At 36.1% G+C, this 27,804-nt stretch overlaps 1 protein-coding gene across 1 annotated transcript; it reads left to right on the forward strand.

Moving 5' to 3' along the window:
- Window positions 1–7,828: 7,828 nt before the first annotated feature.
- TTN7 (Structural maintenance of chromosomes (SMC) family protein) lies at window positions 7,829–26,524 on the forward strand. Its single transcript, XM_086249543.1, has 30 exons — window positions 7,829–8,080; window positions 8,442–8,493; window positions 8,622–8,697; window positions 10,537–10,575; window positions 10,710–10,777; window positions 10,880–10,951; window positions 12,072–12,151; window positions 12,265–12,343; window positions 12,443–12,560; window positions 12,641–12,816; window positions 14,094–14,339; window positions 14,459–14,580; window positions 16,272–16,416; window positions 17,327–17,499; window positions 17,594–17,693; window positions 18,982–19,118; window positions 19,263–19,464; window positions 20,409–20,496; window positions 20,593–20,742; window positions 22,333–22,484; window positions 22,603–22,794; window positions 22,897–23,080; window positions 23,167–23,237; window positions 23,313–23,464; window positions 23,818–23,986; window positions 24,112–24,258; window positions 24,566–24,661; window positions 24,800–24,974; window positions 25,753–25,945; window positions 26,230–26,524. The coding sequence occupies exons 2-29, from the start codon at window positions 8,479–8,481 to the stop codon at window positions 25,941–25,943; spliced, it is 3,615 nt and encodes a 1,204-aa protein (XP_086105669.1). The 5' UTR covers window positions 7,829–8,080; window positions 8,442–8,478; the 3' UTR covers window positions 25,944–25,945; window positions 26,230–26,524.
- The last annotated feature ends 1,280 nt before the right edge of the window (window positions 26,525–27,804 follow it).

The following is a 27,804-nucleotide window of genomic DNA, read 5'->3' on the forward strand; positions in this document are numbered from 1 at the left end:
TGGGTTCCTTAAGCTCACCTTTTTTTATACCCCCTTGAGTTCTATAGAGGCTAAAAGCTGTGAGTTCCTTACTAGAGTATCCAACCTCTCATTCTCTAACTCTTTCTCTTCTTGTTCTTGTTCTTGTTCTTGTTCTTGTTCTTGTTCTTGTTCCTCTTCTCTCTCTCTCTCTCTCTCTCTCTCTCTCTCTCTCTCTCTCTCTCTCTTTCTCTATTTTTGTTGTTACGTACGAGTGCTCTTAACTCACATACAAGCCTCTTATTTATAGCCAACTTCTTGGTTCAAATAACCATTTAGTTGGCTCCTCTAGTTATGCCATTGTTATGACTACTCTTTACTAAGTGGTGACTCACCTCTCTAAAAACAATTGTCAACATTGATCAAAGGTTCTAGTGGTGACTCATAACTCTAAAAACAATCTTCACCATTGATCAAAAATATATTCAATAGGTTGATAAGGATACTCAATCCTTGAGTTAATATTGATCGGCATCTTCCTCCTCTCACATAAAACTCAGCCATTCACAAGCTCACACATACACACACAAAACCAATTAGAAGAAGTCACCTAAAAATATCTAAGTGAAGAAGTTGCTGGACTTTTACGTGTCCAGCCAGCAAAATATATATATATATATATTTTTTCCGAGACATTACAGAGTTTTTGATTCAAAATCTATCTAGTTATTCTTCTGATAACCCATGCTAGGGTGAACTTGAATTGTGGTAATATTATTGTATTGACGGGTCTGAGACCTTTTGGATTGTGGTTGGGGTGGCTGCTATTAAATAAAAGTGTTTTCTTCATGTTTTACAGGTGGAAATAGTTCAATTCTTTTCGTAGAATTTTCCCTTTAACTGACTTCCCTATTTTAAACTCAAGGGTAGTCCAAGTTAATGGGCCCAATGTCTATATGATCGATGTTGGACCCCACATGGCCATCTTAGGATTCAAGGTGGATCTCGAGGTCAGTCATGTCACAGTTGGTTTCAATAACTGATACTGATGTTCTGTTTTGTGTTTGTGCTTATTTCCAACGTTTTTCACTGGCTAATCAGTAGTAAATATTTTCAACACTATTTTTAAACCTAGCTAGTCAAAGTCCCCTAAGGGAAAGTTATGAACATATGTGATGTTTACCCTCTACTGTGCTCTTTGAGTATAGATCACATTCTGGTTGACGACTTGGATTAAGGGCACAGCCTTGCTTTTTTTCGGCTCCAGTATTTATTTGGTTTAGATCCTTTCTTGGGTAGGTCAATGTTGTTGATGATCTTTTGCGACTTTTGTTGTGTTCTATATCTTTGACTTGTATATAAATTTGAACATCTACTATTTATCCTTAGGTTGGTATCATTTTGTAACATTAACATCTTTATGCATGTGTTTATCCAGGTTACTTTTGTCTTTTACGTAACCTTGGTGAGTTGATTATTTATCAAAAAATGTTTTATTTAAATTATTTATTTTTGCTGGCAATAAAAACTTTTATCCAACACGTTTTATTTAAATTCAAAGGTTTAACCTATTCCTATTTTGAGAATATTTGGGATTATAATACTTGAGATATTAGTGTTATAGCCTCAGGTGTTCTCAAAGTAGGTGTTGTTGTGAGGTACTTGGGTTTTGGGGCATCACAAGTGACTACCAAAATCTGTTCAAAGAAATTATACAACTTCTCATTTTCTTTCTTGTAAACTTTAAAGGATATCAAACCTTATTGTATTTCCTATCACAATTAAGCTTAAACATTAGTTGAAGAATATTCAAAAATATTTTAAAATATTCATGTTCAACCATATTGAACAGATAATTATGCTTAATAATCATTTTAGCAAAATCCAACATACTTATATCTTGGTCAAACTTATGGTTTTTAAGGACGGTAATAGATTTTGTAGCATCTTTTGTCACTGTTAACAATTCTTGACCAATATCTTGAAAAATTATTGGGTGTATCCGATACACCGCCACGTGGTGTAACCAATTCAACGTGTAAAAGTATTATTAGACGGTATATTTATATTAGTAGGGTATAATATTAATAACATTCAGTCATATTATGACACGTTGGATTGATTATACCACGTGGCAGTGTATCGGTTACACATAATAATTTCTCCAACATCTCTACTATTTCTCCCAATACACCTAGTCAAGTGACTCTTTAAGTGGGTGGCTAGCTAGTTCCTTTATCAGTCCCCTTTCACCCCACAAATTCCCTACGTGCTTACACTTTGCAATTACATTCTCGTTTAGCCCTTTAAATTTATCAAATTACAGCCATACCCTAGATGTCAACTTCCTTCTGTTGGGAGAACTTGAAGCTGGAGGTGAATCTTTCACTAGCTTCTATAACATTTCCGTCATCATCTGTCTTCCTTAATCTTCAACCATCCTATGAATCAGAAAATCACGAAATAACAATTAACATAAGAACAGAAGAAAAGAAAATAAAGCATGAATATTTGATTAAACAAATTTAAAAGCCCATATAATCAATGACACTACAACAATCAATCATAATTTTCTTAGAAAAAAAAAAGAAGGAACAAATTTCCAGAGATAATTGACATACCTGTGAGGTTGTGAATTAATAAGAAGTTTCTTTTTTGTTTTGAATTTGAACAATAAGGATGTGGATTCTTGGGTTTTGTCAATAGAGGCAGATCGATTGGGTTTTGTAGGAGCATATTGGATTTAATTTGTGGATGGAAGCTTCAAGAAAGGGTCTTGTAAGTCTTATGTTGGTCGTGTGGGATTGGAGAGTCTAGGACTGAAAGTCTTTATGACATGTTTACTAATCCGTAATCGGAATCAAAATAAGGACTTGGATGCCGATTACGGATTACTCATGTGTTTACTAACCATATAAGAATAAAAACACAAGTGGGGCCCACATGATATCAAAAATTCAACTCCTTATTTTGGAGAAATTGGATTCTTGGGTGATGGGTAGTATTCTGATTGTTGGAGAAACAACCAATTAGGAGTCCATTTTTTTTCCCATTATACCCTCACATTATTTCTACAATTCCAAGTTTGCCCATTCACTAGCATATAAAATATTTATTTAGAACAAAGGCATTTTAGTAATCAAATTGGTTTCAATTCCGATTCAAGTGAATTAGTAAACAGCTTATATATAATCAATAGCATTTATATTATGATTTCAAATAATTTAGTAAACAACTTCAATGGAAATCCGGATTCTAACTCCTCCTAACTCGATTACGGATTAGTAAACATGCTATTATTAGAGTCTAAGAGCAAAAGTGTTTTAATTTCTACAACTTCCAATGAGTCAGTGACACAGAGAAGCTGGAAAGTTTTAAAACATATCTTTTGATTAATTATCCACTTAACCTTGGTTTTGGCAGACATAATGTCAAAAAGTTATCAGGTGTTTTGGGCAATTTTTTAATCATTTACTTTGACATGTAAATTTTAAATAAATTGAAAGTGTTTTTTTAATGAGTAAAATAATTTAGATATTTATAATGTATAAAAAATTCAAATTACTATTATATATATGGGAAATTCTATTTATACTCAATAATTTTCTTTGGAAAACAGTCGCTAATAGCACCTTTGCATGATCCGTTTACAATTTTATCACCTAATACTAATCTTTGCGGAAATAACACTTTTGCCTTTTTGGACACGAATTATCCCAAATGCCCTTTGCAATCAAATCAAATTTCAATTCAAACCCTCACCAATCTGCATTTAATTTTCTTTAATAAAAATTTATCTTTTACACTTAACTTATTATGATCAACCAAAACTCCCACCAAGCTCGTGTCTTCTTCCTCCCACCTACCCACAGTTACAGTGTCCAAACCACCCACCACTTTGCCGCCGACCACTTCCTCTTCCTCCACCTCTTTCTCTCTCTCTCCATCTCTTTCTTTCTCTCTTTCCCTCTCGCTCTCTTTTATGTCTTGCAGCAAAATACCTTGTTCCCCCTCTCAATCTCGATCTTCATCATCTTCATCCTCTCAAACCCACCACCATCCTCAGCCCAACAACAACAACAAACCCCTTAGCCTAACAACAATTTGGTAGTGAATTGTCGACCATAATTAATATATTGGTCTTTGTCGACCATAATTAATACATTGGTCGTTGTTGACCATAATAAAATGTCGACCATATAATTGACATTGACCAAAATATAGAGGACCATGGAAGAAGAAAATGGCAATACCTAGCAACTCGGCTACGACACCAAGCGCTCGGCGCTGGAAATTTGTGAAGAAGAAGAAGACCACCACCACCTATTGGTGATTAAGTTGGTCTCGATGAGCCAGAGGACCTGGAGGTTGGTCAAGGTATCGAGCTCTGGCGGGATCCGACCAGGATAAAAGGGGTTGTAAGAGAGGTTTAACGTTTTGAGCGTGGTGATTCAAGCAAACCCAGAGTTGCAGCGATTGGGACCATTTTGATTCAAGCAAACCTAGAGCAAAAATTAAAGCAAACTCAGAGTTACAGCAGCTGGGTTCATTTTGATTCAAGCAAACCCAAAGGAAAAATTTATAGAGAGATTATAAATTAATTTGTTTTTTGTTTTTAATTTTTAATTCTTTCAATATTATTTTTGTGGTCAAACATGGTTCAATGACAAAAAGTAATAACAAGAAAATGCAAGGGGCATTTGGGACAATTCATGTCCAGAAAGTGTTATTTTTGCAAAATTTAGTGTTGGGTGCTAAAATCGTAAAAACGTTTTGAGCGTGGTGATTCAAGCAAACCCAGAGTTGCAGCGATTGGGTCCATTTTGATTCAAGCAAACCTAGAGCAAAAATTAAAGCAAACCCAGAGTTACAGCAGCTGGGTTCATTTTGATTCAAGCAAACCCAAAGGAAAAATTTATAGAAAGATTATAAATTAATTTGTTTTTTGTTTTTAATTTTTAATTCTTTCAATATTATTTTTGTGGTCAAACATGGTTCAATGACAAAAAGTAATAACAAGAAAATGCAAGGGGCATTTGGGACAATTCATGTGCAAAAAGTGTTATTTTTGCAAAATTTAGTGTTGGGTGCTAAAATCGTAAACGCATCATGCAAAGGTGCTAGTGGTGGCTATTATCCATTTTCTTTTCTTACCCAACATTAATTTTTTAATTTCTTCATTTTCGTATTATACCCAACCTAATTGACTATTATACCTTCATTTTTTATTACCCAACATAAAATTGAAATTTATTTTCTTACTCAAAATAACTCTCATAACGAATATTACCAAACACCCAACTCTATACAAGCAACCCCTCCATCGAAATAGCAAGCAGCGAACGATTGAGCCTAGCCATACCCAGCGCACCCAGGACCCGCCGCTGCTTGCCGATGTAATCCCTCCCTTCTGGCGCAACCACCCACCGCCATTGCTTGCTAAGCAAACCGTTTATTTTACAAACGGTGGTAGCCCCAAATATTCTCATTTTTCTATCAATTAGATAAATCAAACATCTTTTCTAATTTTGTTGGATTGATTTTTCAAATTTGTTGATAAATATGATGTTTTTGTATGAATTTTAAAACAATAATTTGAGTTTTTGCAAGTAAATGCGGTTTATGGGTATTTATGGCGGAGGGATTCCTTCGGTACTGGTATGCCGAATATGAGGATAGTATTCGGTAGCCAACCACCGAATTAATTTAGTAGATTGAAACACTTCCACTGAATGATTCCAAAAATACTTGCATCATATGTGTATTCGGTGAGAGAGTTTTGATTACTTGTGAGTTGTTTGGTAGATGCCAACCGAATGTGAGTATGTTGTTTGGTGACTGCCTGTCGAATGGCCCATTCGGTTGGAACCCATCGAAATTTGTTATTGTGTTTTGTACTGGTCCACCGAATGAAACGCAAAACAGAAATTTTCGAAAGCGTCATATGCACGAAAAATTACAGAAAAAAAGAAAGGAAAAATATGCACACATACCCCATTTGGAGGCTCCCAAATAACGATTTCACTGTCTATTCGTCTAAAAAAACTTGTTTGGATGAGATGAGGAAAAAAATTGTTTAGGATTTGAAATTGGTTTTGAGAGTGAGGTTGATGAAATGAGGCTTGTTTGTCCAAAAATCTTAAGCTTTTGAATCCTACAAAGAGCACAAAGAACCCTAGGATTCTCAAGCAACTTGTCAGGAACACATAACCACCAATAAAAAAACCTATCAACAAGTGAATAAGCAAAGTAAAGCGAAAATCCGGGGTTGTTGGGTGTGGAAAAAAATTGAGATTTTTATTCTAAACATAATTTGTCCTTGATGGTCATTTCATTGTGGGATATAATAGTCAATTAATGGTCAATAATTTTGTTGGGTAAAAAATGGAGAGTGTTGGGTATAATAGAATTTCTCTCTCTATATATATAATATTTATAGGAGAAGGATATGTGACATTCTATTTTTGACACAATATTTAAATGAGGCCCACTCCATATATGATTTCAATTTCAATAACCTGAACCATTTATTTTTTAGGTCTTTATTAAAGAATCATCATTGCAAAAAATTAGGTAAATCGAAACCTATTGGGCTATCTAATTTTGATCAAACAAATAAACAATTTGAAATGATGACCATTTAATATTTGTAGATGAATATATAGTTTCCAGTTTACTTAATTTTTTGCAAGGATGATTTTTTAGTGAAAGCCTAAATATTAGACGGTTCAGATAATTGAAATCTTACATGGAATATGATCCATTTAAATAGTGTCAAAACTTGTGTTAAAAATGTAATGCCACGAATCTGCCTCATATTTATAACCAAATGAAAATAAACTATATTTTATATTAATTCGGATCGATTAGCTTAAATCTATATTTGATCCATACGGGTTATCGAATTCGAATTACAATTAGATTAGGGTGCCGCTATTTGGACACAACTTTTTTATCAGTAGTCCAACACACTCTTTATACTCACTTTCAATTTAAAAAGTTTAAAAATTTATTAGTACACCCAACATTTTATCGAAAAATACCCTTACTAAAACCCAACCTATTCCTACTCTTTATACCCAACAACACACTCAACACCATCACCATCATCACCAACCAACACCCAACACCTCACCACCCATTGCCCTTACATCAAATAATTTATTTTAGAACTGTAATAGTTTGAATCCTAATTGTTTAATGTCAAACTTTAGCACAAAGGGGAGGGTTTTGAAATTTTTTTTCGAATTTTGTTCCGCACGGATTCACCAAATAAGTAGAACAATGTTCAGCGCTGCACAACCGAACGGGTGAAAGGATGTTCGGCAGCGCACAATTGAAAGTGTAGAAGGATGTTCAATTGGCAACCACCAAACACTTTTATTTTTTTAATTTCCTAGAAGTGTTCGTTAGTTTATGGCTGAATGAACAATACTGTTCGGTGTGTTATTGCCGAACGACTCATAACATGTTCGGCTCTGGTGTGCCGAATATGTTGCGATTTCAGTTTTTGAAAATAAATATTTAGTCTATTAAAACTCAAAGAAATGATGAAAATACTTCATTTAAAGATTCCCAAACCACATTTTAACTATCTATTCGTCAATATTAAACTTGTTACACTATTTGATAGAGAGTTGAGTGGAAATGTGAGTGGATAATTGATGTTGGATATAAGTTCAAGTTAATTTTATTTTTTAAAATTAAATGTTTAAGTCCTTAAAATGTCAATTTACCTTAGAATAAAATTGAAAATTATATTTTTATTAAAAGATAGGGAATGTAAATGAAAAATTTGGGTAGCGGCACACCCATTTGGAATAAATCTATATCGTAGGTCGGATTCGGATGGGATTCGAATCGGATTCGAATTAATGATTTTCATTTTCCGATACATACTCATGCTTTTTGAAGAAAAAAACTCCCCAAAATTTCACGTTTGCCGCCTTTTACTTCCTTTCGATCTGCGCTAAAAGTTACTGCTTAACCTGCGCACCACCCCAGCAACGGAAAACTTAGAAGGAAAAGACTCGGAGTCCTCCTTTACTCTACTGCTACTCTCTCTCTCTCTCCGTCTCTCTCCTACTGTGCAACACATGAACTGAATTGGCAGCTTCAACTGGTAAGTCTCTCATTTTTTTCAAAGCTTTGCCCCAAATTCAGAAGCAATATATAGTTTGGCTGTGTTTGAAACCCTAGAACTAACTCCGAGCTTCAATTTTTCCATTATTGAAGTTAAATTTCATTTTTGGTAGACTGCGTATATATGGATTGGGTATAGTTAGGGTTTGGGTTCAGTTCACTACCTTCACTCTCTCTGCGGTGGTTGTGTGCTTTAGTTTCGGTCACGAAGGCCCTGTTTGGTTTCGTGGATTTGGCATTGGCCTCTGCAGTGTCAAATCCATGGTTTGGCTTTCCTAAATAGGCCAATTCCAAATAAGCCACTGACGTGTTTTTTTTTCGAACTTTTTTTTTTTTTTTAGATTTTCTCGCAGAGGTTGATAGTCTGGTGATTTCAACATGTACATTAAGCAGGTGAGTTGGTGATAGGTGGAGTACTGTTACTTTGTTTCTCTGAGTGACATCTATAGTGTAACGTTCTATTCATTTTTGGAGTTTTTGTTTTTTCTAATAATTTATTGTTATTTGCGGTCCTGAATTAGGTTATAATTGAAGGATTTAAGAGCTACAAGGAACAAGTTGCTACTGAGCCCTTCAGTCCAAAAATTAATTGTGTTGGTAATAATATCCTTCCTTGCAATTGCATTTTTTGATTTTCTTTGGTGTTTGTTCTTTCTTTGCTGGTGTCATCTGTATGGTCGAAAAGTTTATTATATTTTTTTTAATATATTGATTAGCATATGCTTTGTGAAGTGGACATGCAAATTATTAAAACACCTGCTGCACAATGAAATTAAAACGTTCATTGTTATCAAATGGTGTATTAGAGAGAAACCAATGGGGGAGGGGGAGGGGGAGGGGGAGGAGAGCTAGAGAGAGAGAACATACAAACACTATTCCAGGGATTTCAGGATTGGGCAGAAGATTATTATCCTGGAAGTTGACGAGAAGTCTTATGGAGAAAGCAAGGGGAAAGTTTAAAATCTGAAAATTTCTCCATCATGATAGATGGGAGGCCAAGGGGAAAGTTTGGGGCATCAAGAGGTCTAAGCCAAGGTGACCCACTTTCGCCTTTCTTATTGACATTAGTAGTGGATGTTTTAATCAGGTTAATGGAGAAGGCAAAGGAGTTTCAGTTAGTGAAAGGGCCGGAAGTGGGAAGAGAGAAGGTGAAGTTTATCAGAGTTGCTATTCCTTAATGGTGGAAAATTACTTGGGTCCTTATTGGAACCACCAAAAAGGTTATCACTCTTTCAAGATGTGAGGTTTTGGCCTCTATGTTCGGCTGTTTGGTGGAGGAGAAATAATAGGCTTTTGGAGATACAGTGGAATTAGTGGATTTTCTGTAGGATAGAATTAGATTTTTGGTTTCTTTTTGGGTATCAATGTCAAAGCATTTTAGGCGATTGGGGGGGGAGTGGAGTTTTGAGCTAAATTTATATTGTTTGTCTATGATGTGTTGATAGATTTGTTTTTGATGGACATCTTGTCCATCCTCCTTGTTCTCTTACTTTTTAAATAGAAGTTTCTATTTCTTAAAAAAAAGAGTTGTGGTCTTCTTGAATTACTTTTTAATGGTGAAGTGGATGATGCTTGGCTCCATGGTGGATTTCTTATGGCTCTGGATGGGTTATAGGATGAAAAGGGAGTTTTGTGATTGTTGGCGAATGGTTTCCTTACCTTCAGGATGGTGTATATGCAGGGAAAGGAACAAGAGATGTTTTGTTATTGTGGAGGTTCCAATCAGTATTTTTAAGCTTTCCATTCTGCTCACACTATCTTTTTGGATCACAGCAGCCCTTCTCTTGATACTTTTGTGCCAAAAAGTTTTGTTCTTTTTTATTCTTCTTGGTTCTTGTTGTGAATAAAATTGACTAATAAAAAAGGTTCAGTATCAGAGTTGAAACAAATTACGGTTCTTCCTTTCAAGGGTTTCACACTGGTCTTTGAAATTGGCATGTACACTATAGTACTAATCAGCTCAAATTATCAAATTTTGCATCCTTGGTTTGGGTTATCGATTAACTTATTGTCTTGTACTTTGCTAACCACTTCATCATATCTAATACATTTTATATTTTTATCTAGAAAATTTGAAAATTTATGGACTAATATGTTTTTATGGAAAAAGACTTGATTTTGACCGTTGTGCAACTTCGTAGCATAATATATAATCTTGTGTGTATGAGCATCTGATGTAATTAAGAATTTGTGAGAAGAAATGAATCTCTTACAACCATAGAGGGATCACACTGCAAATTCTAGTATCAATATTTTGTCTATTTTTATACTTTTCCATTTCCTTTAAAAGTAGGTATATCTGTGTTGGAGATTTTCTCCAGTAAAATAAAAATGTCAATGGTATGTCTGTATCTGGCTTTACTTCTTTCGCGATGGCATTTTCTATTATGTTTGCTTATAAAATTCCCTATCTATTTCAACCATGTTCTACTGCAGTTGGTGCTAATGGGTCTGGAAAGACGAACTTCTTCCATGGTAAGTGAAAGCACAAAATGATCATTGCAGTGGTTTTTTTTCCTTTAGTTGGTATTTTTCCTTTGGGGAAATATTAACATTTACCTTCTCAAATTTTGTTGGATTTGAAATATGTTTTTTTTTTGTGTGTGTAGCAATTCGGTTTGTACTAAGTGATCTTTTCCATAACCTTCGGAGTGAGGATAGGCATGCTCTACTCCATGTATGTATCACCAATGTTTATTTTTGTTTTCAAGCCATCCTGTTGAATCACTTGCTTAATAAACATTTTTAATTCAATATACTCTATTTCATAATTGAACAGGAAGGTGCAGGGCACCAAGTCTTATCTGCGTTTGTGGAGATTGTCTTTGATAATTCTGACAATCGAATCCCGGTAATATTTTCTATTATATCACGTCAGTCTTTTTTTGTGACTATTTTTTTTCCCTTTTTCCCTTTTTTCCTTTCAGTATTTCATGAGCTTGAATAGCATCTCTCTCTCTCTCTCACCCCTGCTCCACTCTCTAGCTCTCCCTTCCTCTCTTCTAGTCTTCCTCTTGCTCTCTACGCGCACACATATGTTGTCTTTTTCTTATGAATATGGGAACTTTGCTTAAAGGTGCTACCGTCTAGTCGTTGTTTGTGGTCATTCAACGCAAATTACATCACTTTCAAAGATTGTTGTGACACATCTTTTGTGTGTGAGTGGTCTCTGGGCCACCTAATCATGTTTTTCCATTTTTGTTGGTGCATGGATTTTGCGTCTCTAGGACCATACCACAATGTGCTTGCGCTTGAAAAAGTTTATTTCTTTCTTTTAAAAAAAGCGCACACACACAAATGGGGATATTAAATACCTGCTTTTGTTTTGTTTGTTTGTTTGTTTGTTTTTTTTTTTTTGACAAGAAACTGATAACTTTTCGGTACAAAAAAAAACTAATATTTTATTAAAATGGAAACAATAAAGTACAGATTGTGGACAAGGTTTCCACATCAGCAGTACCTCTTACATCTAAAACATAATGCCACCCCCTAAATCAGAACAATGCAATCCCCTAACTGAAACACTAACTTACAGCAGATTTCAAATCTATCCTGATATCAGGAAAAGAAGCCCCCCCCCCAAATTCTGAAGATCATGCCCACAAAGCTGACCAAAATCTGATACTCTTCCACTCCTTTATAGTCCTCCAACATCCTCCTAATTTGCTCCATCAAAATGACCCAAAAAATTGCTTACACCATGCACCCCCATAAAGTTTTTGCTTTCTTATTTCTTCACAATGCCTTAAGTTTTGTCACAAAGCAAAGCATAAGAGCCCCTAGGGATAACCGCTACGGATATTGCATAACAGACCCTAGGGATATTGCATGCTTGCTTGTATGGACTAGTGTTTTTTTTTTTTCAAGTTCCAGCTTTCTTCTCCACCTCTTCAACATAAATTGAGGCATTTGGCATGTTTGCTTATATGGGTTATACTTCTCATTTTCCCTTTTGCATCACTTCTTGATAGGTTGATAAGGATGAAGTGCGTTTGCGAAGAACAATAGGTTTGAAGAAGGATGAGTATTTCTTGGATGGAAAGCATATTACGTGAGTGTATAATTTTTTGAAAACAAATTTAATGTGCTGTATATTACACTGTTTAATTATTAGATCCCTTTCCATGGTTTTTGTTGAATGAAAGAAGATAACTTTATTTTCAGAAAAACCGAGGTTATGAATTTACTTGAAAGTGCTGGGTTCTCTCGCTCCAATCCTTATTATGTTGTGCAGCAAGGAAAGGTAAGATTTTTCTACTTGTTTGAACTTCATTGTTATTGTTTTAGTATGCTTGAAGATTAACATTTTGTTTATCTTTTTATTTTGTGGACTGTTTCATAGATAGCGATGTTGACACTGATGAAAGACTCTGAACGACTGGATTTACTGAAGGAAATTGGTGGTACTCGAGTGTATGAGGAGAGACGTCGAGAAAGTTTGAAAATTATGCAGGAAACTGGCAAGTCATTATTATTACGTCGGTTGCTCCTGGTGTGTTATATATGCTTTCTTACACTTTCTTTTTTCTTTACTAATCAGGAAACAAAAGAAAGCAGATAATTCAAGTTGTTCAGTACTTGGACGAGAGATTAAAGGAGCTGGATGAAGAGAAAGAGGAACTGAGAAAGTATCAGCAGCTTGACAAGCAGCGAAAATCTTTGGAATACACTATATATGACAAGGAACTTCAGGATGCTCGCCAAAAACTGGCAGAGGTTAGTTGATGCTAGATTCTAGGCCATGTTAACGTCACATTGTTTTTGTTCTCATTGCTCGAGTAGTGTTATTTTGTATTATTTATTGTTTTAAACTCTGTGGGGATCATAATTTGGAAGTGCACGCAATTGCATATTATTGCATGCATTGATAGAGAGGAGGAGAAGAAAAAGTTGATCAAAGCCTTTACTCTTTTTTGTGCTTGTTTTGTTATTGTCATATGGGGAGATAAATGTGCACATTGCGAGACCTGTGTACAAAAAAAGAGGGGAAGGGCTATATTTATGTAAATAGCCCCTAGTGGGCTGGGTGTGTATTTACATTGTAATGTGGTCCAAGTACAGATGATTAATTGTACATAAGGAGTAGCATATGTGATGGACATTTAATGCACATATAAGATGTGATGATCATTGACTGATGAGAATGAAGGGACAAAATTTCTAGAGGTCCTTATTGGTTTTTCATCTGTTTTTGATTGTTGCTCTATGGGTAGATAAGAGCTTCATTATGAAATATTTGAGTTCGTAGTGGCAGGAATATGTGAAATTGAACTATACGCATTGTTCAGAGTTGATCCTTGTCTGAAATAAGTGTCTTTGTTCCTTGAAGGATGGTAACACATAGAAGTCTTTTGATCTCAACGACTCAAATTGATTTCCTGTGTCATATGATATTGTTTACGCTACATGGATGCCTCTTACTCCTTTGACCTCTTTCTCTTTTTCTCCCACGTAATTTTAATTTATTATCCAAATAGTAAAATATGAGGATCATACAGCTTTGTGGCAAAAAAGAACTGAGATATTAAGTCAACATTGGGCGTGTACTTGGAAAAAGATAGTAACTTTTGAAGTCAGGGTAAATATACAAGTATTTAGTGTCTGGTTATCCACAACTTTTGGCTAGTTTCCTTTTACAACTGTGGGGGCATGTTTGATGTCCAGTGCATGTCTGGCACATAAATGGTTCCCTCTGAAGTGTTTGTGCTCCTTTCACTCTACATCTTCAAAGAGATGAACAATTGTGTTATGGTGATTATTCTGTTAAGGGAGTTTGAATAATTAGTAGAACAGAGAAAAAAGCTTCGGTTTGATGGTAATACAGTAAACTAATATGGAAACTGTTTTGGAAGTACCACAATAACAACTGTCCCTGATATGTATTATGTGTCCAAAATCTCTCTTTCTCCCCCACCCCCCTTCTCTCTCTGTACAAAGACATACGCAATGCTGACCTTTATCCGTAAATCTTCATTATTTTCACCTTGATTCAGGTGGAAGATGCTCGAAACAAGGTTTCTGAAACGTCAACGAAGATGTATAATAGTGTGCTGGATGCCCATGAAAAGTCCAAGGACTTAGACAAGGCTTTGAAGGATCTCACAAAAGAGCTTCAATCTTTAAGTAAAGAGAAAGAAGCAATAGAAAAACGAAGAACAGAAGCAATAAAGAAACACACAGAGCTTGAGCTTGATGTCAATGATTTGCAGGAAAAGATGTCTGGAAACTTCCGAGCCAAAGTAATATTCCAATTATGTTCTCTGCAGTGGGTTTTTTTCTTCTTTTTCTTTTTGTATTATTTGTTTCCATGATAGGTGGGACATAAATGCTGCTTATGTTGATGTTTACATGCTTCCAGGAAGATGCTATGAAACAGATGCAGAGTCTGCAGAAAGAAATTCAGGAATCAATGGATGAACTTGAGAAAATAAATCCACTGTATGAGAATCAAGCCATGAAGGAGAAGGAGATAACAAAAGGGTATGTCCATAGGAAAGTTGATATTATAAAAATTAACACATCAGCTTGTGAAGGTTCTTCCGTAGTTCCGTTTCATCCCATTGTAAATATATAATTTCATTCTCTTTTCACAATGTCATGAATATTCATAACATTCATGTGTAGCTCATTATACAAAAATTAATTTGTTCATCGAGTCTTTCTCTTTAGACAAATTCTTTGTTTATTTGCACACTAATTCCAAGTGCCTACCCCTCTGCCTTCTCCCTCTACTCACTACACTGGGTAAAATTATAGGTTAATAAATTTAAGTAGGTAAGTAGGTCCAGGTAATGAATTATAGAATGTTTTGGAGTCGAGAGAAAAATCTTAAACTAAAATGGGGGTTATTGATTGGGAACTTAATGCTTAGGAATATAGCTCTTTTCGGTAAATGGTTGTGGAGATTTCCTCCGAGCACGGCAAGCAGGATTCATTCTGGTGTTCTGTTATTCCAAGTGAGAGTCTGGTTTGTAGTCTAGTGGGTGGGACTCTAGGATTCTAGAGCGAGGTGTGTTTCGTGGTCCTTGGAAATTCATTTCTCAATGATTTCCTTCTTTCATCTTGTGGTCCAAGTTGGTGGTGGGGAATGGTTCTAGAATTAGATTTTGGGAAGATGTTTGACTAGGAGAGTTTTCCTTTTGAATCTTTATTCCCATCATTTATATCGGGTGTCCCATAACCATTTTGCTGTGATATTATCCGTGGTTTCCTCTCTTCTCTATACTTATGTTTTTTGGGAGTTGACTTTTAGGTGTAAGTTAAATAAGAGAGAAGTAGCAGAATTTTCAAATCTTTTGTCCCAAATCAGTAATGTCTCTTTGCGTAGTAGACCTGATAGACGTGTTTGGAACTCTTCTTCTTCGGGAATTGTTTCTTGTAATTCATTATTTCTTTTTTATCATTACTTGCTAGAAAACCCTGATCCCGTCTTTTGAGCCTTATAGAATGATTTGGAAGTCTCTTATCCCCACTACAATTCAGATTTTTTCTTGGATGGTGGCCCATGGGAATATTAACATCTGTGATCTTCTCCAAAGAAGAAGACCAAATACTTGCTCGTCGCCTCATTGGTGCTCTTTGTGCTTTAGAGTTACCATACTTTTCTACATTGTTGTACCACTCAGTTTTGGGTGAACTTGCTTCAGGCTTTTGGTTTGGTGGGTGTGTTTCCTAGAGATTGCTACTCTTTCTTGGTGGAGGTTCCTATGGGGGTTAATTCGAATAAGAAGGCTACTACTTTGTGGCGTTGTGCAGTTTTGGAATTTTTGTGGACTGTTTAGACAAAGAGAAACAACTGGATTTCTGAGGTTGGGGTGGGGGGGACTGTATGCCTGTATTGATGTTGGTTTGTTGTTATCTTTCCTTTGATGGATGTCTTGTCCGTCTTTCCATGTACCTTTTATCCTCTTTATAAAAGTGCAGCCTATGCTACCTTTCCCTGCCCCCCATCCTCCTTGGTTTTGCTTTTACTTTTAGAATTCATTTTTTCTGTTTTCTAATATTGTATGTCTTCTTCACTTGATTGAACTATAGTTTTGTAACATTAATGTATGTTTGTACACATATTTTATCAAGTCTCTCAAAAAGTTGGGAATTTATTCTGACACATGGAGAAGTCTTTGTGATAGGTGCTAGTATCTTTGCTCACAATTGGTTCTTTTGGTTAATAGAATAATGGAGCGTGAGAAGCAGCTTAGCATACTTTATCAAAAACAAGGTCGTGCCACCCAGTTTTCAAGTAAAGCTTCTCGTGACAAATGGCTCCAAAGGGAAATTGATGATCTTGAGCGAGTTCTTTCTTCAAATATGGCACAGGTATGCTGAATTCTTTTTCAAGCGATTTGAGCCTCTAATCACTATATTAGAATGCCAGTCATTCATTGACTTGTAACTTATATCTACTTATACAGCTTGTGATATAGAATCCTTTCTACTCCACAACCGTTTCCCGAAAAAGGCCATATTTTGCCTACCACTAAACCACCATTTTCTAGAGAGTGAGATGCAGTATCCTATCCAAGCAAATGCTCCTTGCTCCCTTCACCCAAACCTTCCCACAGAAAACCCTTATTAGATTATCCCTTATGAAAAAAATATCCATCATTAAATTCTCTAATCTCTAAGTGCCTGTGCTTGGAATTCCAAAAGGAGAAAGGTAAAAAGTTGGCACAGTGTTTAAGACTGATTGAATAAAAGTAAGTATACCTCCTCTAGATAGAAACACTTTATTCCAACCTTCCAACCTTCCAACCTCTTTTCCATTTTCTCCACACCGGATCCCCCTGCATGTGGATTACCTAATGAAAGCCCAAATATTTCATAGGCCAACTACCCACGCTTTGGGAGTTCTGAATTAGTTTTGTTGTGATGTTTGCTGAACCAGTTTGTGTTTCTTAGGGTTCTGTTGGGGTTCTGTGCTTTGATTGCTGCTTTGGAGTTTTGTTGTGTTATTTTCTGTTCTGGCTTTGTTTAGGCTGCCTTGTTTGTGTGTTCAGTTTGGTGAATGCTGGTTCACTATGTTATTTTATCATCATTTCCATTAATATAATCATATCAGTTTCCTTTAAAAAAATAGTTGACTTGACATTCCTCCTTCCAGCTCTTTTGTCCATGTGCTTAAGCTACTAGTTACTTTATCTCCAACATTTATCAAGTCATCTATATTGTATTTATTATTTGCACAACATATCTACTTCATTTATTTATCTACTCTTATATGTTCTAGGAGCAAAAACTTCGGGATGAAATTGAACGGCTTAATGCTGAGTTGAGCGAGCGGGATGTCTACATTGAGTCTCGAAGAACTGAAATTGCTACTATGGAATCTCTCATCTCACAGTCACATGAAGGGTTCAGCCATCAAAAAGCACAGAGGGACAAGATGCAGAATGAGCGCAAGTATGATCTTTTGCACTTACTATTTTAAATGAATTTGTTATAACTGTTCCAATCTGATTGTTTTTTATTTTTTATTTTTGGGGGGGGAGAGTAGGTCCCTGTGGAAGAAAGAAACTGAACTTTCTAATGAAATTGAGAAGCTGAGAACAGAAGTTGAGAAGGCAGAAAAGAGTCTTGATCATGCAACTCCTGGTGTGAGTAATTGCTTTCTTCACCTTTTGTAGCTTTTCATATGCTGAACATGGTCTGTCAAGTTAATGTATGAAAAACTTTTGCCTCTCCTAGCAAAGCTGCGCTCCCTGATGGAATAACCCGGCTAATATTTTCTTCGTTACACAAATTCTGCCATAAACTCAAAGCTACCAGACAATGAATAAGCAGGTGGTCACCAGTTTCATATCTAGCTCTGCACATAATGCACCACTGAGGTGACAAGCACATAGGTCTTCACCTTTGGAGTCTGTCAATTGTGTTCACCCTTCCATGTGCCCCCAGAAAACCCAATAACTGCCCCTTTGAGGTGCTTTTGCTTTCCAAATGGAAGAATAGGGATAAAACACTGAGCTACTCACATTGCTGCATAATCTTTGAAAATAGGAATTAACTGAGAATTTCCCTGAAGAGTCCAGGTGCCATCTTCTCGTGCCCTCTCTGCTAGCATGCAATCTTATTCCCTTCAGTATGCTGCAACTCAGCCAACTCCCTGGTTTCTGCTTCTCTTAAATACCTTCTAAATCCATATTCTCAGCTTAATTGTGAAGTAGTAGTTACTGCCATCCTTGCAATAACCTCATCTTGAGATCTATCTAGAAATATTGTATAGCTGAGGAAAAGCTGTCTTTAGAGATTTAATGGACTCTATGGCATAGTAGCCAGAGAGAAATTGCCCATTTGCTAGAATTTTTGGGTAAGGGAAGAAGTGGTTTAGGTCTCAAGAGCATATTGCTCTGATATTGGGTTGAAAAGAAAGATTGAGCAATGGTGAAAGGAATCATCATATTTTCATATTACATATTAATACACGGGTGGTTATTTGGGTGCTTTGAATTAAGCTAATCAAACAATCTTATCTTGAACCAAACAATCAGACCTTAAATTAAGCTTAACAGATTTAATTTAGGCTCAATGCCTAACAATCAGACATTAAGCTTAATTACTAATAATCATCCTATCAATGACAAGGTACAATAGTTTAGACCTTCTCAAGGCTGTTTAGAAAGTAGAGAAGAATTTAAGCTATTGTTCTATGTTAAAAGTGCAGAAAAGAATCTAAGTTATAATTATTATTTTTATTCTAAATTATGATTCAACTTGTTTTGTTTTGTTTTAATTATGTATGACCTTCTGATTGTAGCTTTCCATTGATGCATTTTCAAATAATAAGCTTTTTTCTTCTCACTTTTCCTTGTTTAAAATAGTTGGATTTGCAAGAGTTCCTTGGGTATTATTATATGTATCATCTCACTTCCGTAATACTTTCAGGATGTGAGGAGAGGGCTAAATTCTGTTCGTAAGATCTGCAGAGAGTATAATATTCCTGGGGTATTTGGCCCAATTATTGAGTTGCTTGATTGTGATGAAAGGTTTTTTACTGCTGTTGAGGTTACTGCTGGTAACAGGTATTCAGAATGTCTAAGCTTTCTACACATAATCTCTTAGTTGTTGCCATATCTACTAAATGGTGTTATGATCTATTAGCAATTTCCTTCCTCGCTGCTTTGCAGTTGAAGTTATATAATTTGATGTCTGTTCTTCCTGAACAGCTTATTTCACGTTGTGGTCGAAAATGATGAAATATCAACTCAGATAATTAGGCACCTTAATTCATTGAAAGGTGGAAGGGTTACGTTTATCCCTCTGAATAGGGTGAGGGCTCCACGAGTAACTTATCCACAGAATTCAGATGTGGTTCCTCTGTTGAAGAAATTAAAATTTTCTCCAAACTATAGCCCGGCATTTGCTCAGGTTAGCTTTTACCTGGATTATCTTTCTTGTACCATTGCTTGTTGTTGGGTCCCCGTCTGATTTGTGATAGAATTTTAGTAATCGAGTTGTGGGTTTCTGAGAAGTTATGATGTTAAATCCTTGGTTGTAGAACCACTATTTTCAGCTTTAAAGGTGGACTCTGAATAACTACCTCTACTACCAATATTTCTAACATTGAACCATTCAAAGAGAAGACTAAACTTAATTCTTGAACCGCACAACAGTAACTTCTCTATCCTAAAATCCGGTCTATTCCACTCCTTGCAAAGAGTCCACAACACTGCATGTGGGAAAATTTCCAAATCAATGTCAGAATTTTGTTGGAGGAGCACTCTTTGCAACTTTAAATTAGTGTCTTACAAAAATGGCTTCATTTGCTTCTAGATCAAGAGGCTTGCAATGCACTTAGTGAGCCCGGAAAGTCTGACTAAATTGATTGTGACAATAGTGAGAGAAAGAAACTGGTTATTTTATTAGAAGTAACATCTGTTTCACACATGGATTATTTAATTGGTGTCTTTTAGCACTGGTATGTAATTGTTCTTGTTCTTATGCTTCCAACAGAGTGAATGGTGGAAAAATAATTTAGATTGACCTAAATATTTGGAATGTTGTCTCACTTTTGGTATATTGTATCATGCTTGATATAGATAGAGGTTTAAATTTCGTTGGTCTACTTCTTAAGTGGCTTCACTTTTGGTAAATTGTATCATGCAGTCATGCTGCATATAGATAATAGGTTCAAAATTTCGTTGGTCTACCTTCTTAAGTATGTGGGTTCACTTGAGGAATATGGATTCTCTACTAGGTATGAAGGCTTACTGTATGATGTCCATTTGTATGGGTATCTTAGCATTGTTGAATGAAAACTGCTAATAGTGTTAAGAATGACCTTTCATAATTATATTTTTCATCTTTTTTAGGTATTTGCAAGAACAGTTGTTTGTCGAGATCTGGATGTGGCTACAAGGGTTGCTCGCACTGATGGTCTAGACTGCATTACTTTAGAAGGTTTACATAGAGCTGCAGTCTTTTGTGTGCATTATTTGTTGCATAACATTATTATTTTTCCTAATATCTTGACAAGTCACTACTTATACTCAACAGGAGATCAAGTCAGTAAGAAGGGTGGTATGACAGGAGGATTTTATGACCATAGACGCTCAAAATTGAAGTTTATGACTATAATTATTCAGAACACAAAATCTATCAACATGAAGGAAGAAGAACTGGAGAAAGTCAGATTTATGCTTCAAGATATCCTTTTGGAATGCTTTCATATACTTTCTCAGCAGTTATTTGCCATTGTCGCTTTTAATTTAGATCCCCCCAAATGCATACGTTTGAAAGCAGGACATAAAACTCTTTGAAAACCAAACCATGAACTTTGTTGCCTCAAAATCCATAATTTAAAATAACTGCATAAAATTGACAATAATAAAAACTAAATCAAAATAAAACTTGAACCACCTAGCAATAAAATTGCCAACATAAATCGAAACTTATCTTAAGAAAAGCATAAATATAATCCCAATAGCCTAAACTCCCTAAGGGGTTGCGGCTCTACCAACTCTGCCTAATTCGTTTATGTGTGAAGAGCATCATTGTTACCTAATCACAATAAATTACTAATGAGATTACTTAGTAAGTAAACTACAGCATGCTTCAAGTAAACAAACAAGCTTCAATACATAATACTATTTTTTTTTTTATAGGAAACGTGAAACTTGAATTAATGGGGAAAAAAAAAGTACAATCAAAAGTGGACCAGCTGTCCACAAAAGAGACTACCTCAGCCTACAAAAACAAGGACAAAACAAGGACACAAGCTGACAAATAAGGAGAAACAACATACAACCGTAGGAAACACAGAAACAGAACCACCCAAAACTTACAAACCAAACAAAGGTGTCCCAACCACACCCAAAACCTACAACCACAAGAAATACATAATACTCATACATATATATCTTACATGCATGAAATGCATTGCGTGCATTAACTTAAACCTTATTTTAAAAACTAATATTTTTCTATATAAAACAAGAGACCTTAGCGGCTTAGTAGGACTTAACTTATACTTATCTTATTGGAGCCATAGGTCACAAGTGGTAAACCACAAGTGAGACACTTACCCAATAAACAGTCATACCTAAAGGTTAGAGCCCTACTCCTACCATGATCATCAGTAGGCCCTATCACATACACCAATACGTCTCCACACGAATGTGTAAACAATTAACTTATTTCTCAAAGAATTCCTACCAAGCATATAATAGTCTAAAAGCTTCCCTAGATATCAAAAGAGGGATCCCTTTTGGTTAGAAGTTAAAGGGATCACATGTGGGCCAACCCTCAGTGCGATCCAATGATCCGAATGGGCCATTTGTTAGGTCCTCATTCAATAATCATCCTTACAAAAATCAACCGTATTGGAAAACATCTAGTCATCTACCTGTAATAATAGACGAACACAATTAAAGCTGAATTCAAGAGATGGATAAATTCCAGGGTTACGTTTTCTCTGCATCCTATTACAGGTTTTTTGAGGTTTTTTTTTTTTTTTTTCATTAGCTGAAACATTATCTTTCTTACTCTTAACTACTACTATTTACGTTGGGTAAAGGTCTGAGAAGGAAATAGAATAAAACGTCTAGTGTCTTGTGTGTTTGCTTTAGCATATATTCCCAAAATGTTGAATGATAGATAGTGGCATTGAATGGTAAGGGTAAAAAATTAATAGTCAGACTACCATATAGTTCTCTTATGAATGTCACTCTGTACTCCTTCATGGTCCTATATTTCAATGTATAGTTTTAAGCCTTGTTTTTACTAAATTTACCTCACAGATAGACCAGAAAATTACAGATCAATTAACTGAGCAGCAGAAAATTGATGCTAAGAGGACCCATGACAAATCAGAACTGGAACAGCTTAAGCAAGACATTAATAATGCTAATAAGCAGAAACAGTTGATTTCTAAAGCTCTTGGGAATAAGGTATTTTTGGGAACTGAGATGACTTCATATTGCATTGCCTGTGGAATCATTAATTACTAGCTGTTTGTTATATCATTTGTCTGTTCTTCCTACTTATATTCTTCCCTCTGGTTTGCAGGAAAAATCACTTGCTGATGTGCGGACTCAAATTGATCAGCTTAGAGCCAGTATGGCCATGAAGCGTGCTGAAATGGGCACAGATCTCATTGATCATTTAACGCCAGAGGAGAAGGATCTTCTCTCAAGATTGAACCCTGAAATAGCAGATCTTAAAGAGATGCTTATTACTTGCAAGACAGATCGCATTGAGGTTAGCAAAACATAGTTAATTGATTGTTATATAGTGTTCTATGCCTTTCTGTGTCCTTATGTGCATATTTCATTCTAATGTCTCCTCATATGCATTTTACAGGCTGAAGCGAGAAAGGCAGAGCTTGAGACTAATTTAACCACAAACCTTAAGAGGCGGAAGCAAGAACTAGAGGCCATAATATCTTCCGTGGAGACTGACAATTTGCATGGTGAAGCTGAAATAAAGAGCCAGGAACTGAATGATGCTAGATTATTGGTTGAAGATGCAACCGAGCAGCTCAGAAGTGAGAGGATTGACCTGCTTTTTTCGAATGTCCAGTTCTGAAATTTTAAGTTCTGCTCGTGTTTTGACTACAGTTTTGTTCATCAGGAGTTTCTGAAAGTATAGATGGCCAGTCCAAGCAACTCAGGAAAATTAAAGATGAAAAGACCAAGTTAAAGGTAACGCTATTCCTCATATACTGTTAGATTGGAAATGCTTGTTGCCACTGCTAAGATGATCACTTCTGAATGCAGAATTTGGAAGAAAATTATGAGAGAACACTTCAGGATGAAGCCAAAGAGCTAGAGCAACTATTGAGCAAAAGAAATATGTTTCTTGCTAAACAAGAAGAGTACTCAAAGAAAATCAGGGAATTGGGTCCATTGTCATCAGATGCTTTTGAAACGTATTACTTCTGTCTATATTTTGAAATTTTATCTAATAATTGATATCTGGAGCTCTTTTAGGTCTCAAAATTCTCATCATCTATTTTGGTATTGACTAGATTTACTATTTGTTGAAATTATTTGTATCCTTTAGAGTTTTTACCACTTCTTCTGCCACCCTTTCCCCCCCCCCCCCCCCACCTTTTACTTGAGCCAGAGCTCTAGTAGCTTAGGTCCTTTAGGGCTATTAGTTTGTAATTCATCATGTTGATGCATACAGTTGGCTAGGTTCATATTTGTTTATTCTTACGTGAAGATGTAAAAAAATTGGATAGGTTTGTATTTATTTGTTCTCTTACTTTGGAAATGTTAGGTATAAGCGAAGGAGCATCAAAGAGTTGCATAAAATGTTGCACAGATGCAATGAGCAACTGCAACAATTTAGTCATGTCAACAAGAAAGCACTCGATCAGTATGTAAATTTTACAGAACAACGAGAAGAACTCCAGAAAAGGCAAGCTGAACTGAATGCGGGTGATGAGGTATCAACTCACTAGAATCTCTATCAGATCTCTTGTATTGAGTTGTTGTTATTGTTGTTTTTTTCCTCCTTAATGGTTGGCTAACATTTGGTATCTTGACTTTATTGTCTTTTCAAAATTTTCAGAAAATTGCAGAACTTATATCTGTTTTGGATCTAAGGAAGGATGAATCAATAGAACGTACTTTTAAAGGAGTTGCTAGACACTTTCGAGAAGTTTTCTCCGAACTTGTGCAAGGTGGTCATGGTCACCTTGTTATGATGAAGAAAAAGGTTTATTGTTGAACTGCATCTCTTTAGTTTGTCCACTTTCTGTCCAATCCCGGGATGCATGGACTTGGCTTGATGCTTTGTGTTTACCGGTCCAGTACAGCTGAAAGAAAATTTTATTAATGAAGCTATGTTAGATCAGTGGCTGAGAGACACTCAGACCATATAAATGTTGTTTTACAAAGTACATTTTTTTATTTGAACGAACATAAATTTTTTTCCCAAAAACAAAAAAGCAGAGGCACAGTTAGATTATCTATGTACTGTTTTCTTGAAAGATGTCTTAATTTTCATGTGATATTTTCCATAGGATGGTCCCCATGGTGATGATGATCAGGATGAGGATGGACCTCGTGAAGCAGATTTGGAGGGAAGAGTTGAGAAATATATTGGTGTAAAAGTGAAGGTATGTACTTTCTTGCAGAAGCTATATTTTCTTTTTAACAAAAAATGACGTCTCCGTGGTACTTATTTGTGATATAAAGTGGCAAGCACTGTAATTTTGTTATGGCATTTTTTTTTTTTAATCTTCTTTCTGTGGCAGGTTTCTTTTACTGGGCAAGGGGAGACTCAGTCCATGAAGCAATTGTCTGGGGGTCAAAAGACTGTTGTTGCGCTGACACTTATCTTTGCTATCCAGCGATGTGATCCTGCTCCCTTTTATCTTTTCGATGAAATAGATGCAGCACTGGATCCTCAGTATAGAACTGCTGTTGGAAGTATCCTTTCTGTCATATTTTTTGTGTTTTGTGTTTTGTTTCTCTCCCAGATTAAATAGTTTTTTACTGAGATATATACCATAAAGCCTTTCATATCCGATCCTTAGCCACCGCCACACCATGGTCAAATATATGCCAGCCAACTGTAGGGGTCTCCATCATGGTCAAATGTATGTCTCCTAGCAGTAGGTGTCTCCATTTGTAGTTCCCTTTTCAAAGATTAATCTGCATAAATGGTTAATGCTGATGGGTTGCAATTTACTTATGTCCTTGCATGTGCCTCTCTATCATAATGATTTATTCACGAGGGTCGTAACAGAATGAGAATGTCTGAGAACACTAGATGACATGCTTGGTATTATGATAATCCATATTCAGGGAGCAGTTGGAGGGCCGAAATCTATTGCAAGTCATGATGGATGGTGAGGATTTCAAAAAAGGTAGCTTGCATCTCAAAAATGCCTGCCTTGCTTGTTTACGTAGGGCACATTGTCAAGTTTTGTGCAGGATACATGCTGGATACAGATTGTAGGTTCCAATGTACTGCACATCAATTGGGGGATAGATTTTTCCTTATGAACAAAGCCTGCACAAATGCAGTCTTTTTTTTTTTTTTTGGATGAGATGCACAAGACAAAGGTGAACTTAGGAAACAGCGCCCATATTCAAAATGCTAATCCTTTCTATACATTTAATGGGTGCTTTCTCTGCATTTATTTCAGATATTCTTTTTTGAAAGTTTTATTTCCATTGGTGTTCCTTAATTACCTGTTGATAGATATGATCCGACGCCTGGCAGACGGGGCAAATACTCAATTTATAACAACAACATTCCGGCAAGAGCTTGTAAAAGTTTCGGACAAGATATATGGTGTCACACATAAAAACAGGGTGAGCCGTGTCAATGTTGTTTCGAAGGAAGATGCGTTGGAGTTTATCGAACATGACCAGTCTCACAATACTGACTGAAGGTTAGATCAAGTTTTGTATTTGCATTTCATTGCTTATTTTCTTCATGAATTTGGCTTGGTTATTTAGGGAACAGGTTGCAATAAAAATAATTTCTACAAACTGAGGTGTTCCTGAGTTAAAAAAAAAAAAATAAATAATGACTGATTTCTTGGGGGTGCTTATGTCAATGTAGAGACTGCCTCTTTTCTATGCCGGCCTGGGTATGTAGGCTGGCAGTGTGATCATTTTATTCTTATATTACCTATTTCTGGAACTGAACAAATTTTTGTTTTTGCCCTTCCAGCATAGTTCAATAAAAGAATGACGGAGCAATTTGCGTTCTGGATGTTATGAAACATTCTTGTCATAGCTGTTAAATCCACACATTCATAGAGGAGTCGGATCTTGTACAAAGTAGGTTTGCTGCTGTAGGCTTAAGACTTTATAGATGCTGTATGTATCAACCATGAGTACATAATACTCGAGAACCATGGAATGGCATCTTGAACCTAAGAAATTGTAATCGAAATTTGATTATGCTGTTCATATATATATGGCATATTATATATTATTATAAGATTAAGAAAATTCAGGTTTGCTATCTTCTGATTTCTTTTACACTCTTTGGAATGGCACCTTGAACCTAAGAAATTGTAATCGTGATTCTGCTGTTCATATATATAATACATATTATATATTATTATAATATTAAGAAAATTCAGGTTTGCTATCTTCTGATTTCTTTTACATTCTCTTTGGAAAGGTTTACATCATGCCCAACCGGAGTTGGTAAAATGTGTTTGGACAATATTTGATTTTCCTATGTGATTCTATCACAAACTTTTACAAACCATGCAATTGCATGATTTACCTGTCCCGAAATCATAGGTGTAATTCTATTTTACAAAATAAATCCTGCAACAAACTCTGCTTCCGCATTGTGGAATTGGTTTTGTGCAAGTATATATTATTTTGAAGAGCTAATTACAAAAACTATCCCAAAACTATAACCGGTTTTGCATTTTACCCCTTACTATTTTTATTGACACTTAAGTTACTTAACCCTACAGATTATGCAGCGTCCAAGACTTTATCCCATTCGATTAAAAAAAGTTACAAATTTTGTTAGTTTGCATACATGGCACATATGTGGCACCATGTTGCTATTTGTCTCAGACCATTTTTGTCTTTATTAGTGTACATCTATTCTTGTTACGTGGCACCACATAAGTCTAACGTATGCAACACTAACGAAAGCTGTAACTTTTGACAGAATGGGGTAAAGTAGACGATGCATAGTCTAGCGGGTGAAGTGTCGTAAAAATAGTAATGGATGTAAAGCGTAAAACCGGTTGTGACGCCCTAAAATTTTCTCCTAATTTATCTTGAGCTAACGTTTTTTTTTTAGGGCTGCTATTTGCACACCCTCTTTTATCTTTTTGCACACCTCTTCTGAAAAAAAAAAAAAAAAAAAAACTCAAAGAAAAAGACCACTTTGGCCTTCCCCTCACCTACACACTCACACACCCCATTCCCATCTCCCCCCCCCCCCCCCGTACACACCCCATCTTTTTGCACACACCGGCGCAACACCGCCACCGTGGGCAGCACCACCCCCTGTATGCGCCACCCTCCTGCACCACCCTTTCATTCTCTCTCTCTCCTCCCTGCTGCACTACCCTCTCATTCTCTCTCTCCTCCCTGCTGCACCACCCTCCCCGCGCCCACCACCATGCCAAGCTCGCACAGCCACGCCCACCACCATGCCAAGCTCGCACAGCCCCAACGCCCGACCACGCCGCCGACGCCCGACCTCGCTCTGCCCAGCTCGCACAACCACGCCGCAGCCCTGCCAAAAGGATGAGCTTCGTAGGCCGTT

The sequence above is a fragment of the Dryas octopetala genome, chromosome 1, assembly GCF_963921425.1.
Source record: "Dryas octopetala chromosome 1, drDryOcto1.1, whole genome shotgun sequence".
Lineage (NCBI taxonomy): Eukaryota > Viridiplantae > Streptophyta > Magnoliopsida > Rosales > Rosaceae > Dryas > Dryas octopetala.

What these genes read in the sequence shown, in the direction of transcription:
- TTN7 (XM_086249543.1), top strand. An exon ending in TTGGATGGAAAGCATATTAC is followed by an intron (nt 12,152 to 12,264) that starts GTGAGTGTATAA and finishes CTTTATTTTCAG; the next exon opens with AAAAACCGAGGTTATGAATT. An exon ending in GCAAGACAGATCGCATTGAG is followed by an intron (nt 22,795 to 22,896) that starts GTTAGCAAAACA and finishes TGCATTTTACAG; the next exon opens with GCTGAAGCGAGAAAGGCAGA.